The 12905-nt window shown below is 38.8% G+C and overlaps 1 protein-coding gene across 1 annotated transcript in view; it reads right to left on the bottom strand.

Moving 5' to 3' along the window:
- CATSPERB (cation channel sperm associated auxiliary subunit beta) overlaps positions 1–3534 on the bottom strand; it is a 157520-nt gene extending 153986 nt beyond the window's left edge. The window contains exons 1-3 of the mRNA XM_053603647.1: positions 3507–3534; positions 2808–2896; positions 325–465 (exon numbers count right to left, since the gene is read on the bottom strand). Of these exons, the coding sequence (XP_053459622.1) occupies positions 325–465; positions 2808–2896; positions 3507–3534 (258 nt within the window). The remainder of the gene's footprint in view (positions 1–324; positions 466–2807; positions 2897–3506) is intronic.
- Positions 3535–12905: the final 9371 nt, after the last annotated feature.

Here is a 12905-nt window from a genome sequence, read left to right as displayed (position 1 = left end):
TGCTAGCATATCTGTGCTAAAAGAAGTTTTTTTCAAGTTGAAAGAAAATGATGCCAGATGGCAACTTGTAGCTATAGAAAAGAATGAAGAAGAATATAAATATTAAATATGTAGGTAAATGGTACAAAACAGCTTTTTTTCTTCTTTTAATTTCTTTAAAAATATATGACTGCGTAAGGCAAATAGCATAACACTGTATATTACTAGGTTTAAAACATACATAAATGCAATATCACTAAACCACCTGCTTTTTTTAATCCTATAAGGAAGAAAGGTATGATTCTCATTACTAATATATCACAGAATAAAATAAAATATAATTACCAAAGATAAATTAAAGTGGAAGATGCCATTATATGTACTGTTCATGATAGCCAAGCTGGGAGCAAGTCCTCCTGATGTGAACACACTCAGCATTCCTTTTGACGCAAGCTCATTCTCAGTTTGGAAAAAACAATGGATTTTCTTTAAGAAAGAGGGAAAAATATAATAGCAATTTGATAGACACATATTACATTAATTTAAAAGTGAGGAGACATCTGTGAAAAGTAGATGCTGCTACAGACCGCTACCTTTAGTAATTCCCATATCTAGCTAAGGGGGAAAAAATCTAATTTAAAAAGTATATTTTCAGAACTTGGCAGCCTATTATGCAAGTGTCATAAGGGTTTCATCTTTATAATAATCTTTTCTAACATAAAAATGGTAATGGTTATTATATGAAGTAAATATAGAATCAAAGCCACATGCTATCATATGTAGAAATTCCAAGTTCATTAAAATGTTATTTTGTGTGTAAATAAAAAAGGAAGCAAACATGTAAAGCAAAGCTCATCTTACTGATTTTTTATTGACTATTTCCTAATTTTGAGAAGGTGTGTGAAAAACCAGCTATTACAAATGATGGATTTTATTGAAAGGAACATGAAACAGATATTAAAAGCTTTATTTCAATTAGTTCTTCTAGTAGTAAAGGTCACATTGGATAAGTTTTCTGAATGTCAGTTTCCCTATCTATAAAACAGACAAACACATTCATTTCCAAAATATCTACTGGGCTCTTATTATGAATTGGGCAGTATGATAGGTGGTACTGATAAAGAAGTGACTAAAGCAGTCAAAAACCTCTGCCCTCATGAAATTTACATTCAAATGGGGATTGGCAGGGAGACAAACAGGATGGATGGATTGGTGGATGGATTAGTAGATGGACGAAGGAAAAAACAGAACAAGTGAAATAAATGTAGAATAAATTACTAATATAATGATAAAGCAGGGAAGGCAGTTTGAAAATACAGGAGTTCAAGAGGGAACACAATTTTTTTTTTTTTATTGTTGGGGATTCATTGAGGGTACAATAAACCAGGTTACACTGATTGCAATTGTTAGGTAAAGTCCCTCTTGCAATCATGTCTTGCCCCCATAAAGTGTGACACACACCAAGGCCCCACCCCCCTCCCTCCGTCCAAGAGGGAACACAATTTTTAAAGAAAAGTCAACAGTACTTCCCTCATGGAAGATTAAATATGAAGATTAAGTGTCATAATAAATATAAAACACTGAAATATGCTTGATACACATACTTTGTAAATGTTAGATATTATTTCCGATAATGCTACTACTAGAACTATTGCATCACAACTCTCCAAAGGGGTCCTCAGACTTTTTAAACAGGGGGCCAATTCACTGTCCCTCAGACCATTGGAGGGCCAAACTGTAGTTTAAAAAAAAAAAACTATAATCAAATTCTTATGCACACTGCACATATCATATTTTGAAGTAAAAAAACAAAACGGGAACAAATACAATCACACCACCTCATGTGGCCCACAGGCAGTAGTTTGAGGACCCCTGATAGGTTATAATTCTTTTTTTAAGAGGAAAAAATTGAAGTTCAAAGAGTTTAGGCAACCTGCCCCAGGGCACACAGACCATCAATGACGGGACCAAGATTTGATACCAGCTCTGTAAATCTATCTTTATCCAAAGTCCATTCTTTTTCCATAATATATAACTGTAAATAACCAAGGCATTTTTGACTCAAGACTTCACAATAGTTGCCCTGAGTCAAAGGAGACTTAGGGATAAATGTATTTGTTGTCATGGGACACTCTCTTTATTTTTTAGTAACTTACATGTTAGTTATCATGGCTATGTTAATAATACATTTTATTTTATTTTGTTTTGTTTTTTAATTCCATTACTTTAATCAAAGAGTCACATCATCCCTTACCCAAAATAAGTACTGTAATGGGGTACTTGTTATATGTAGTACAAGGAAAGGATTCTTTCTCAAGGTCATGTAAGGTAACTTTCTTTCTATAACAGTTTATATCTGTCAAACTTCAAAAGGATAAATCAGCTCCATAACAAATGAAAATACCCCATTTTCCCAAAAATAAGACATCCTCTGAAAATAAGACCTACTTGCAGGAAAGATAAGACGTCCCCTGAAAATAAGACCTAGCGCATCTTTAGGAGCACACCTTAAAATAGGACACTGTCTTACTTTCAGGGAAACAGGGTAGTTGTAGTCAATCTTTTAAAAAGAGAAGGAGGAGGCATCATTAAACAAAGAAAGAAAGAAGGAAGAAAGGAAAGAAAGAAAAGAAAAGAAAAGAAAAGGCACCCACAGTACTCAATGGCTAAATGAATGTTCTAACTAATCCAAGTGGTAGATTAGGTAGAATGGAACAGCAAGGTAGAAAATATTTATATAGAATTTAACTTCCCCAATTGATTTTACATATGGACTTCAAAAGAATGTGAAGGGTTGTAATATTATGCATGGTATTAGTGGAACTTACCAGACTTCCTGAGGAAAGATACAATTTGATTACTTCATTGTCTCTGGGAAACCCTGTGCTAGAACAAGAAAAGCGTTGCTCCGAATCACCTAAATAATTAAAAATATATATACATTAGGTCACAGATAGAAGAATTTCCATTAAAAGTATCTTATTTTTGGATTGTGGGAAATGGCCAACTAGAAGCAGCTTTTGCTAGAGGCTATGTCCAAAGGGAGAGATACTGGACTGAAGATGAAAGTCAAATGTGAGGAGTTGGGTGGTGCCTATGGCTCAAAGGAGTAGGGCACCAGCCCCATATACTAGAGGTGGTAGGGTCAAACCCAGCCCTGGCCAAAAACTGCAAGAAAAAGAATGTGAGGAGTTGCACACAGAGAGAAGTGTGTGAGGTACCCATCACCATCCCAGAAATAAGAAAGACAAAGAAAAAACAGCAAAGATTAGGGAAGATCCCAGATCCAAGAGGAAGGAAAACCCCTCCCCACAAACAAGAGCTCCTTAGTAAGTGAGAGCCTGCCAGCAAATAGGAATCAAAAGTCCATTCACCTTATCCCATGGAAAACTAGTCACTAAGCCCTAGTCCTCCTTCATCATTGAGGTCCCACCACTGAGCCTAAGCCCCATCCTGCCTGGCACAAAAGACCAAATATTTTTCTGCAATCCCGAGCATGCATACCACCCATCCCCCATCCTAGTTACTGGAAGGACCAACACCTGCAGAGGCCATGTTGCTTGGTGAGTTCACTGAGGAGCCCAGAATTCTGCCAGCCACTGAGCTGCAGCACAAGAATAGCTGCAATCTTAACTTTGGTGGGGAGAGGGTGAAGGACCCTTCTCTAGCTCTTCAGGAATTCTCAGAAATCCCACAGATTTCTGTTTTCTGCCCTCTAGGACAACCTCTGAGCTTGAGTGGGTGGGCAGAGTCAGTGCTTAAGTGACTTTTGACTGAACTTTGGACCTGTGCCCTCCACCTAGAGGCAAATTTCTGAGCTCAATTAGTGGGTGGTGCCCAACAATTTTTGACTGATCTTTAGACCTGTGCTCTCCACCAGGCAGGGGACCCCTGAGCTTGATTGGGTGGATGGAGCCAGCACTGGTAGAATGATTTTGACTGGAACTCTGGACCCATGCTGCTTACTGATTCTTGTCCCCTTGGAGACAGTGTCAGGGGCTGCTGATTCATTATTAGTCTGCCTTTGTTAGAGTGGCAGTGATGCTGTAACAATGAGGGATGGACTCAACAGGGACAACCTAACAATTCAAATAAAAATTTACAATTAACACATGTAAAAAAAAAAAAAAGAGAGAAGAAGAAGTGAAAATTACTCATGGGAAGGAATCAGCAGAAGATCTCTGGCAACATGAAAAATCAGAGTAGATCAGGCGGCGCCCGTGGCTCAGTCAGTAAGGCACCGGCCCCATATACCGAGGGTGGTGGGTTCAAACCCGGCCCCGGCCAAACTGCAACCAAAAAATAGCCGGGCGTTGTGGTGGGCGCCTGTAGTCCCAGCTACTCGGGAGGCTGAGGCAAGAGAATTGCTTAAGCCCAGGAGCTGGAGGTTGCTGTGAGCTGTGTGAGGCCACAGCACTCTACCAAGGGCCATAAAGTGAGACTCTGTCTCTACAAAAAAAAAAAAAAAAAAAAATCAGAGTAGATCAATGCCCCCTGGGGATGTCACAGAAAATACAATGGAAAAATTGTATCCACAGAGAAATTGCTGAAACATCAGAAATATAATTCAGAATATGGATGGCCAATAAGATGAATAGAATGGAGGAAAAGATGGTAATAGAAATCCAAAGAGTAGTTTAAAGTTGTCTCAAGAAATTAATTAATTCAAAGATAAAGTCACCAAGGATATGGACATAATGAGGAAAGATATAACAGAGCTTAAGGAATTGAAAAAGGTATTTGAGGAGCTTCAAAATACAGTAGAGTCCTTCAGAAATGGAGTTGAACAGTGTGAAGAAAAAAATCTCACACAAAGGAGGAGACATGATGGCTGACTGAAGCAGGCTTTCCACAGAGGCTTCCATCCAGAAGAAGAGTTAAAGGACAGAAATTTAGCAAGTAACCTGGTGGATTAGAGCTGTGCCAAGAGAGAAGGTTGAAGAACGTACATCAAGCCTGCTGAGGTGAGCTGCGACCCCAAGAATACAAATAAAAGGTACAAAATCCATCACCGAGTGGATGGGAGTCCCCTCTCCCATGAGAATGGCTCAGAGTACCCCATAAATAAACAAGCAGAGTTCAAAAGTCCTCCCATTATACTTGATGGGAGAGACCCTCTAAAAACTGGACCTACTTTCCCTATTAGGGTGCCATGGCACTCTCCTGCAAGGCATAAAACTGGGTAAGATTGTATATATTCTCTACCTGCAATTCTGAGCTCCCAGCACTCCCCTCCACTCTCGCTCTGAGGTCTGGAGGCCTGTCCCCCAGGAGTCCAGATTTTTGGGTGATTTCTCAAGGGATGTGGAAAGGGCCTGCACTACAGCTGGTCAGTGCTGATTCTGCAGCACGGGAGTGAGGGAGAACGGTCGGCTGAGAGGGAACCACACCAGAGCGGCAGTGCCCTGAGGCACAGAACAGCAGCCATTTTTGCAACAATAGGGCTCATCCCAAGAATTCTGGAGTCATAACCCCTGTCTCTCTGGGCAACCAGAGGAAGCCAGGCAACTTCTCAGGTGACAACCACCAGCAGAACAGATCTGGGACGGAAACGCAGACCCTGTGGGTAAAGGGTTTGCCTGAGGTGGTACCAGCTTGGGTGGAGCATGGGGACTAGAAAATGCACGTGCAGTGCCGGCTGACTCCCAGGGTGGGGCTGACCCAGAGGACCACTTTACTGAGCCTAAGACGCACCCGGTCCCCAGGGGATCATCAGCCTAGACAAAGGAGGGCAGGAGGCTAGAACTGACAGCTAACTCTGCTGCAATACAAGCCTGCAGCAGCAAAGAAAGGGCCTGAGGCGCAGGTTCTGTGAACTCCAAACAGCTTCTCTTACGCAGGGGAATTTAGCTGGGACAGAAACAAATTCCACAAAGTTGTTCTGGTCAGTCAGTAACATCAACCAGGGGTGGGACTTGAACTGAGTGAACACCCCCCGCCCAGCATCCATCAAGCCCCCAAGGTTGCCAGACTTCACCTCCCCCTGCCGGATAGATGCATAGAGCAGAGGCCTGGCTGAGGAGACATAGATGGAAATCAATTGTGATTCAGGCAGGTGCAAACCCGTGGAGTATCTGCTCATTGGAGGCAACTGGGTCACAGCCCTGTGGGGTTATCAGTGACTGGGTGTGATCTTCCCACACTAATCTATTTGCTGAGTGGGTCCTCCTGACCTCACAGAGCACCAGATCAATTCATATTTGAGTTGTCAGCAGACCCCTGCAATCTAGTTGCCAGAGACCTTTTAAACTCTTCCACCTGAGACAGGTGCTGATTGAGATAACTGATTTGGAACTTTTGAACTGAGCCAATCACCCGAGTACTATCCAAGTGGTTCCATGGGTGTGTGGTTGTAGGAAGGTTTGGTTTTCTTTTTCCAATTGTTGCCTGTGGGGGGTGAGGTGATTTAAATGCTGGTATTTCTCCACAGCTGACACTTCAACCCAGAGTAACTGTTTCACTAGGGTCGGACAGAGACCAGCTAAAAACAAGACAGAGCCACTTAGCCTCACGACACCAAACAGTTTCTCAGGCCATAGCACTGTACGGGTCCTTGGCAAAGTTCCAGGGGAAAAGTCAAATGGCATAAAATAATCATGGGGCAGAATCAGTGGAAAAACTCTGGTAACATGAATAACAAGAGTAGATGAACCCCTCCCCCACAAGGAAAGATATGGAAGATATAACTGAAGATCCCATTCAAACACAGATAGCCGAGATGTCAGAAATCAAATTCAGAATTTGGATTGCAAACAAGATTAATAGAATGGAAGAAAATTTGGAATTAGAAATTTGAGGAGAAATTTAAAAATTGTCTCAAGAATTCAATGAATTTAAAGACAAAACCACCAAAGATTTTGACATGTTGAAGCAAGAATTTGCAGTCCTCAAATGTCTGAAAAATACAGTAGAAACCCTCAGTAACAGAGTGGAGCAAGCAGAAGAAAAGATTTCTGACATTGAAGACAAAGCTTTTGAATGTTCTCAAACTCTCAAAGAGGAAGAGAAATGGAGAGCAAAAATGGATCATTCTCTCAGAGAGCTCTGGGATAATGCAAAGAAGGCTAATATCTGCCTCATTGGAATCCCTGAAAGCAATGAAGTGGCTTTCCAAGGCACAGAGGCCCTTCAACATGATATTATGAAAGAGAACATTCCAGACATGCCAAGAGATTCTGAAATTCAGATAGCAGAATTTCAGAACCCCAGCATGACTCAACCCGAATAAGACATCCCCCCGGCACATCATAATTAACTTCACTAAAGTTCATATGAAGGAGAAAATTCTGAAAGTAGTCAGACATAAGAAAACCATTACCTACAAAGGGAAGAATATTAGAATGACTGCAGATCTCTCTGCTAAAATTTTCAAGCCAGAAGAGGGGGGTCATCGACTTTTAATCTCCTAAAATAAAATAACTTTCAACCCCAGATCCTGTATCCAGCTAAACTGAGTTTCATTTGTGATGGAGAAATTAAATACTTTAATGACATTCACATGTTGAAGAAATTTGCCATAACTAGACCAGCTCTTCAGGATATTCTCAGACCTATCCTCCATAATGAACAGCCCAATCCCCTACCACAAAAGTGAATTCACTTAGAAACTGTTGATCAAACTCCAACTTCCACAGTGGCAAAAGAACAAAAATATCCACTGGACTTTTGAAAAGCTCGATATCCAAAATTTTACCAGACTTATCTGTATTCTCCATTAATCTGAACAGTTTAAACTGCCCTCTAAAGAGGCACAGGTTGGCAGACTGCATACAAAAACTCAGGCAAGATATTTGCTGCATACAAGAATCACATCTTACCTTAAAAGATAAACATAGACTCAGGGTGAAAGGGTGGGTGTCCATATTTCAGGCAAATGGTAATCAGAAAAAAGCAGGTGTTGCAATTCTGTTTGCAGATCCAATAGGCTTCAAACCAACAAAAGTAAGGAAGGATAGTCATGGTCACTTCATATTTGTTAAGGATAATATTCAATATGATGAAATTTCAATTATTAATACGTATGCACCCAACCAGAATGCACCTCAATTTATAAGAGAAACACTAAAACACATGGGCAACTTGATTTACCTCAGCTCCATAATAGTCGGAGACTTTAACACTCTTTTGGCAGTATTGGATAAATCCTCCAATAAGAAGCTGAACAAAGAAAATTTGGATTTAAACGTAACCATACAACATTTGGACTTAGCAGACATCTACAGAACATTTCATCCCCACACAACTGAATACACATACTTCTCATCAGCCCATGAAACATACTCCACAATTGCTAAAAACTAAGGTCACAAGTCTAACCTCAGTAAATTTAAAGGAATAGAAATTATTCCTTGCATCCTCTCGGACCACCATGGAATAAAAGTTGTACTCAGTTACAACAGGAATGTGCATACTCATACAAAAACATGGAAGTTAAATAACCTTATGTTGGATGCTAGCTGGTCACAGATGAGATTAAGAAGGAAATTACCAAATTTTTAGAACAAAACAACAATGAAGACATGAATTATCAGAATGACTGGGATACCGCAAAGGCAGTCCTAAGAGGGAAATTTATAGCACAGCAAGCCTTCCTCAAGAGAACAGAAAGAGAGGAAGTTAACAACTTAATGGGACATCTCAGGCAAGTGGAAAAGGAAGAACATTCCAACCCCAAGCCCAGTAGAAGAAAAGAAATAACCAAAATTAGAGCAGAATTAATTGAAACTGAAAACAAAAGGATTATACAACAGATCAATAAATCTAAAAGTTGGTTTTTTTGAAAAGGTCAATAAAATAGATAAATCTTTGGCTAATCTAACTAGGAAAAAAAGGCTAAAATATCTAATTTTATCAATCAGAAATGACAAAGACGAAATAACAACAGAGTCCTCACAAATTAAAAAAACCCTTAATGAATATCATAAGAAACTTTATTCTCAGAAATATGAAAATCTGAAGGAAATTGACCAATACTTGGAAGCACGTTACCTTCCAAGACATAGCTAGAAACAAGTGGAAATGTTGAACCGGCCTATATAAAGTTCTGAAATAGCATCAACTATACAAAATCTCCCTAAATAGAAAATCCAGGGACCAGATGGCATCACATCAGAATTCTACCAAATCTTTAAACAGGAACTAGTACCTATATTACTCAACCTGTTAGAAAATACAGAAAAAGAAGAAATAATACCCAACATGTTCTATGAAGCAAACATCACCCTGATCCCCAAACCAGGAAAAGAACCAAAAAGAAAAGAAAATTATAGACCAATATTACTAATGAATATTGATGCACAAATATTCAACAAGATCCTAACTAACAGAATCCAGCAACACATAAAGCAAATTATACATCATGACCAAGTGGGTTTTATCCCAGGGTCTCACAGCTGGTTCAATATATGTATATCTATGAATATAATTCAGCACATAAAAAATTAAAAAACAAAGACCATACGATTTTCTCAATTGATGTAGGAAAAGCTTTTGATAATATCCAGCATCCTTCATGATCAGAACAGTTAAGAAAATTGGTATAGAAGGGACATTTCTTAAATTGATAGAGGCCATCTACAGCAAACCCACAGCCCATATCCTATTGAACGGAGTTAAATTGAAATCATTTCCACTCAGATCAGGAACCAGACAAAGTTGCCCATTTTCTCCACAGCTCTTTATCATTTTAATGGAAGTTTTAGCCATTGCAATTAGGGAAGAAAAGGTGATCAAGGGTATCCATATAGGGTCAGAAGAGATCAAACTTTCACTCTTCCCAGATGATATGACTGTATATCTGGAAAAAAACAGGAATTCTACTACAAAACTCTTAGAAGTGATCAAGGAATACAGCAGCGTCTCAGGTTACAAAATCAACATTCATAAATCAGTAGCCTTTATATATATACCAACAATAGTCAAGCCGAAAAAAAAGTTAAAAACTCTATGCCATTCACAGTAGTGCCAAAGAAGATGAAATATTTGGGAGTTTATCAAACAAAGGACGTGAATGATCTCTATAAAGAGAACTATGAAACTCTAAGAAAAGAAATAGCTGAAAATGTTAACAAATGGAAAAACATACCATGCTCATGGCTGGGAAGAATCAAGATTTTTTTTAAATTGTTAAATCATAGCTGTGTACATTAGTGCAATCAAAGGGTACAATGTGCTGGTTTCATATACAATCTTCAATATTCTCATCAAACTGTTCAATGTTGCCTTAATGGCATTTTCTTAGTTATTTTAGGTAGACATTTGTATTCTGCCTTTGGTAAGTTTCGCCTGTACCCATTCTAAGATGCACCGTAGGTGTGGCCCCACCCATTACCCTACCTCCACCCTAACCTCCGCCCTCCCTTCCCCTTCCTTGGCCCTTTCCTCATAGTCTTGTGGTGTAGTTGGGTTATAGCCATGTGAAAGCTATAATTTAGCTTCATAGTAGGGCTGAGTACATTGGCTACTTTTCCTTCCATTCCTGAGATACTTTGCTAAGAAGAATATGTTCCAGCTCCATCCATGTAAACATGAAAGAGGTAAAGTCTCCATCTTTCTTTAAGGCTGCATAATATTCCATGGTATACATGTACCACAATTTGCTAGTCCATTTATGGGTGGATGGGCACTTGGGCTTCTTCCGTACCTTAGCAATTATGAATTGGGTTGCAATAAACATTCTGGTACAGATGTCTTTGTTGTATTGTGATTTTTGGTCTTCTCGGTATATACCTAGTAAAGGAATTATAGGATCGAATGGCAGGTCTATTTTTAGATCTCTAATTATTCTCCAAACATCCTTCAAAAAGGAACGTATTAGTGTGCATTCTCACCAGCAGTGTAGAAGTGTGCCCTTTTCTCCACATCCATGCCAACATCTCTGGTTTTGGGATTTTGTTATGTGGGCTACTCTTACTAGGGTTAGGTGATATCTCAAAGTAGTTTTGATTTGCATTTCTCTGATGATTAAGGATGATGAGCTTTTTTCACGTGTTTGTGAATCATGCGTCTGTCTTCTTTAGAGAAGTTTCTCTTCAAGTCCTTTGCTCACCCTGAGATGGGATCACTTATTCTTTTCTTGCTAATATGTTTGAGTTCTCTGTGGATTCTGGTTATTAGACCTTTATCGGAGGTATAACCTGCAAATATTTTCTCCCATTCTGAGGGCTGTCTGCTTGTTTTACTTACTATGTTCTTGGCTGTGCAGAAGCTTTTTAGTTTGATCAGGTCATAGTAGTGTATTTATAATACTGCTTCAATGGCCTGGGGAGTCTTCCTCATAAAATATTCACCCAGGCCGATTCCTTCAAGAGTTTTCCCTGCACTTTCTTCAAGCATTTTTATAGTTTCATGTCTAAAGTTTAAATCTTTTATCCAGTGAGAGTCTATCTTAGTTAATGGTGAAAGGTGTGGGTCCTGTTTCAATCTTCTATAGGTTGCCAGCCAGTTCACCCAGCACCATTTGTTAAATAGGGAAATTTTTCCCACTGAATTTTTTTAATTGGCTTGTCAAAGATCAAATAACGGTAAGTAGCTGGATTCATCTCTTGGTTCTCTATTCTGTTCCAGACATCTACTTCTCTGTTTTTGTGCCAATACCATGCTGTTTTGATCACTATCGATTTATAGTACAGTCTCAGGTCTGGTAGCATGATTCCTCCTGCTGTGTTTTTATTGCTGAGTAATGTTTTGGCTATTCAGGTTATTTCTGATTCCATATAAAATGAAGTATTATTTTTTCAAGATCTTTAAAGTATGACAATGGAGCTTTAATAGGAATTGCATTAAAATTATATATTGCTTGGGGTAGTAAAGACATTTTAACAATGTTGATTCATACCAGCCATGAGCATGGTATGTTTTTCCATTTGTTCACATCTTCAGCTATTTCTTTTTTTAAAGTTTCATAGTTCTCTTTGTAGAGATCTTTCACATCCTTTGTTTGGTATACTCCCAAATATTTCATCTCCTTTGGTACTACTATGAAAGGAATAGTGTCCTTGACAGCTTTTTTCACTTGGTTATTGTTGGTATATATAAAGGCTACAGATTTATGGGTGTTGATTTTGTAGCCTGAGACACTGCTGTATTCCTTGATCACTTCTGAAAGTTTTGTAGTAGAATCCCTGGTGTTTTCCAGATATACAATCATATCATCTGCGAAGAGTGAAAGTTTGATCTCTTCTGACCCTATGTGAATACCCTCAATCACCTTTTCTTCCCAAATTGCAATGGCTCAAACTTCCATTACAATATTAAAGAGCAATAGAGACAATGGGCAACCTTGTCTGGTTCCTGATCTAAGTGGGAATGATTTCAATTTAACTCCTTTCAATACGATATTGGCTGTGGGTGTGCTGTAGATGGCCTGTATTAGTTTAAGAAATATCCCTTCTATACCAATTTTCTTAAGTGAAGGGATGCAGGATATTATCAAAAGCTTTTTCTGCATCAATTGAAAGAGTCATATGGTACTTATTTTTTAGTTTGTTTATGTGCTCAATTATATTTATAGATTTACATATATTGAACCAGCCGTGAGACCCTGGGATAAATCCCACTTGGTCGTGGTGTATAATTTTTTTGATGTATAGTTGGATTCTGTTTGTTAGGATCTTATTGAGTATTTTTGCATCAATATTCTTTAGTGATATTGGTCTATAATTTTCTTTTCTTGTTGGGTCTTTCCCTGGTTTGGGGATCAAGGTGATGTTTGCTTCGTGGAATGCGTAGGGCAGTATTCCTTCTTTTTCTATATTTTGGAAGAGGTTTAGTAATGTAGGTACTAGTTCTTCTTTAAAGGTTTGATAGAATTCTGACGTAAGCTTACTGGTCCTGGGCTTTTCTTTTTAGGGAGATTTTGTATAGTTGATGCTATTTCAGAACTTGATATAGGCCTGTTCAACATTTCCACTTCATTCTTGCTAAGT

The sequence above is a fragment of the Nycticebus coucang genome, chromosome 9 (genome assembly GCF_027406575.1).
Source record: "Nycticebus coucang isolate mNycCou1 chromosome 9, mNycCou1.pri, whole genome shotgun sequence".
NCBI classification, from domain to species: Eukaryota; Metazoa; Chordata; class Mammalia; order Primates; family Lorisidae; genus Nycticebus; species Nycticebus coucang.
This window is presented reverse-complemented; position numbering and strand designations above follow the sequence as displayed.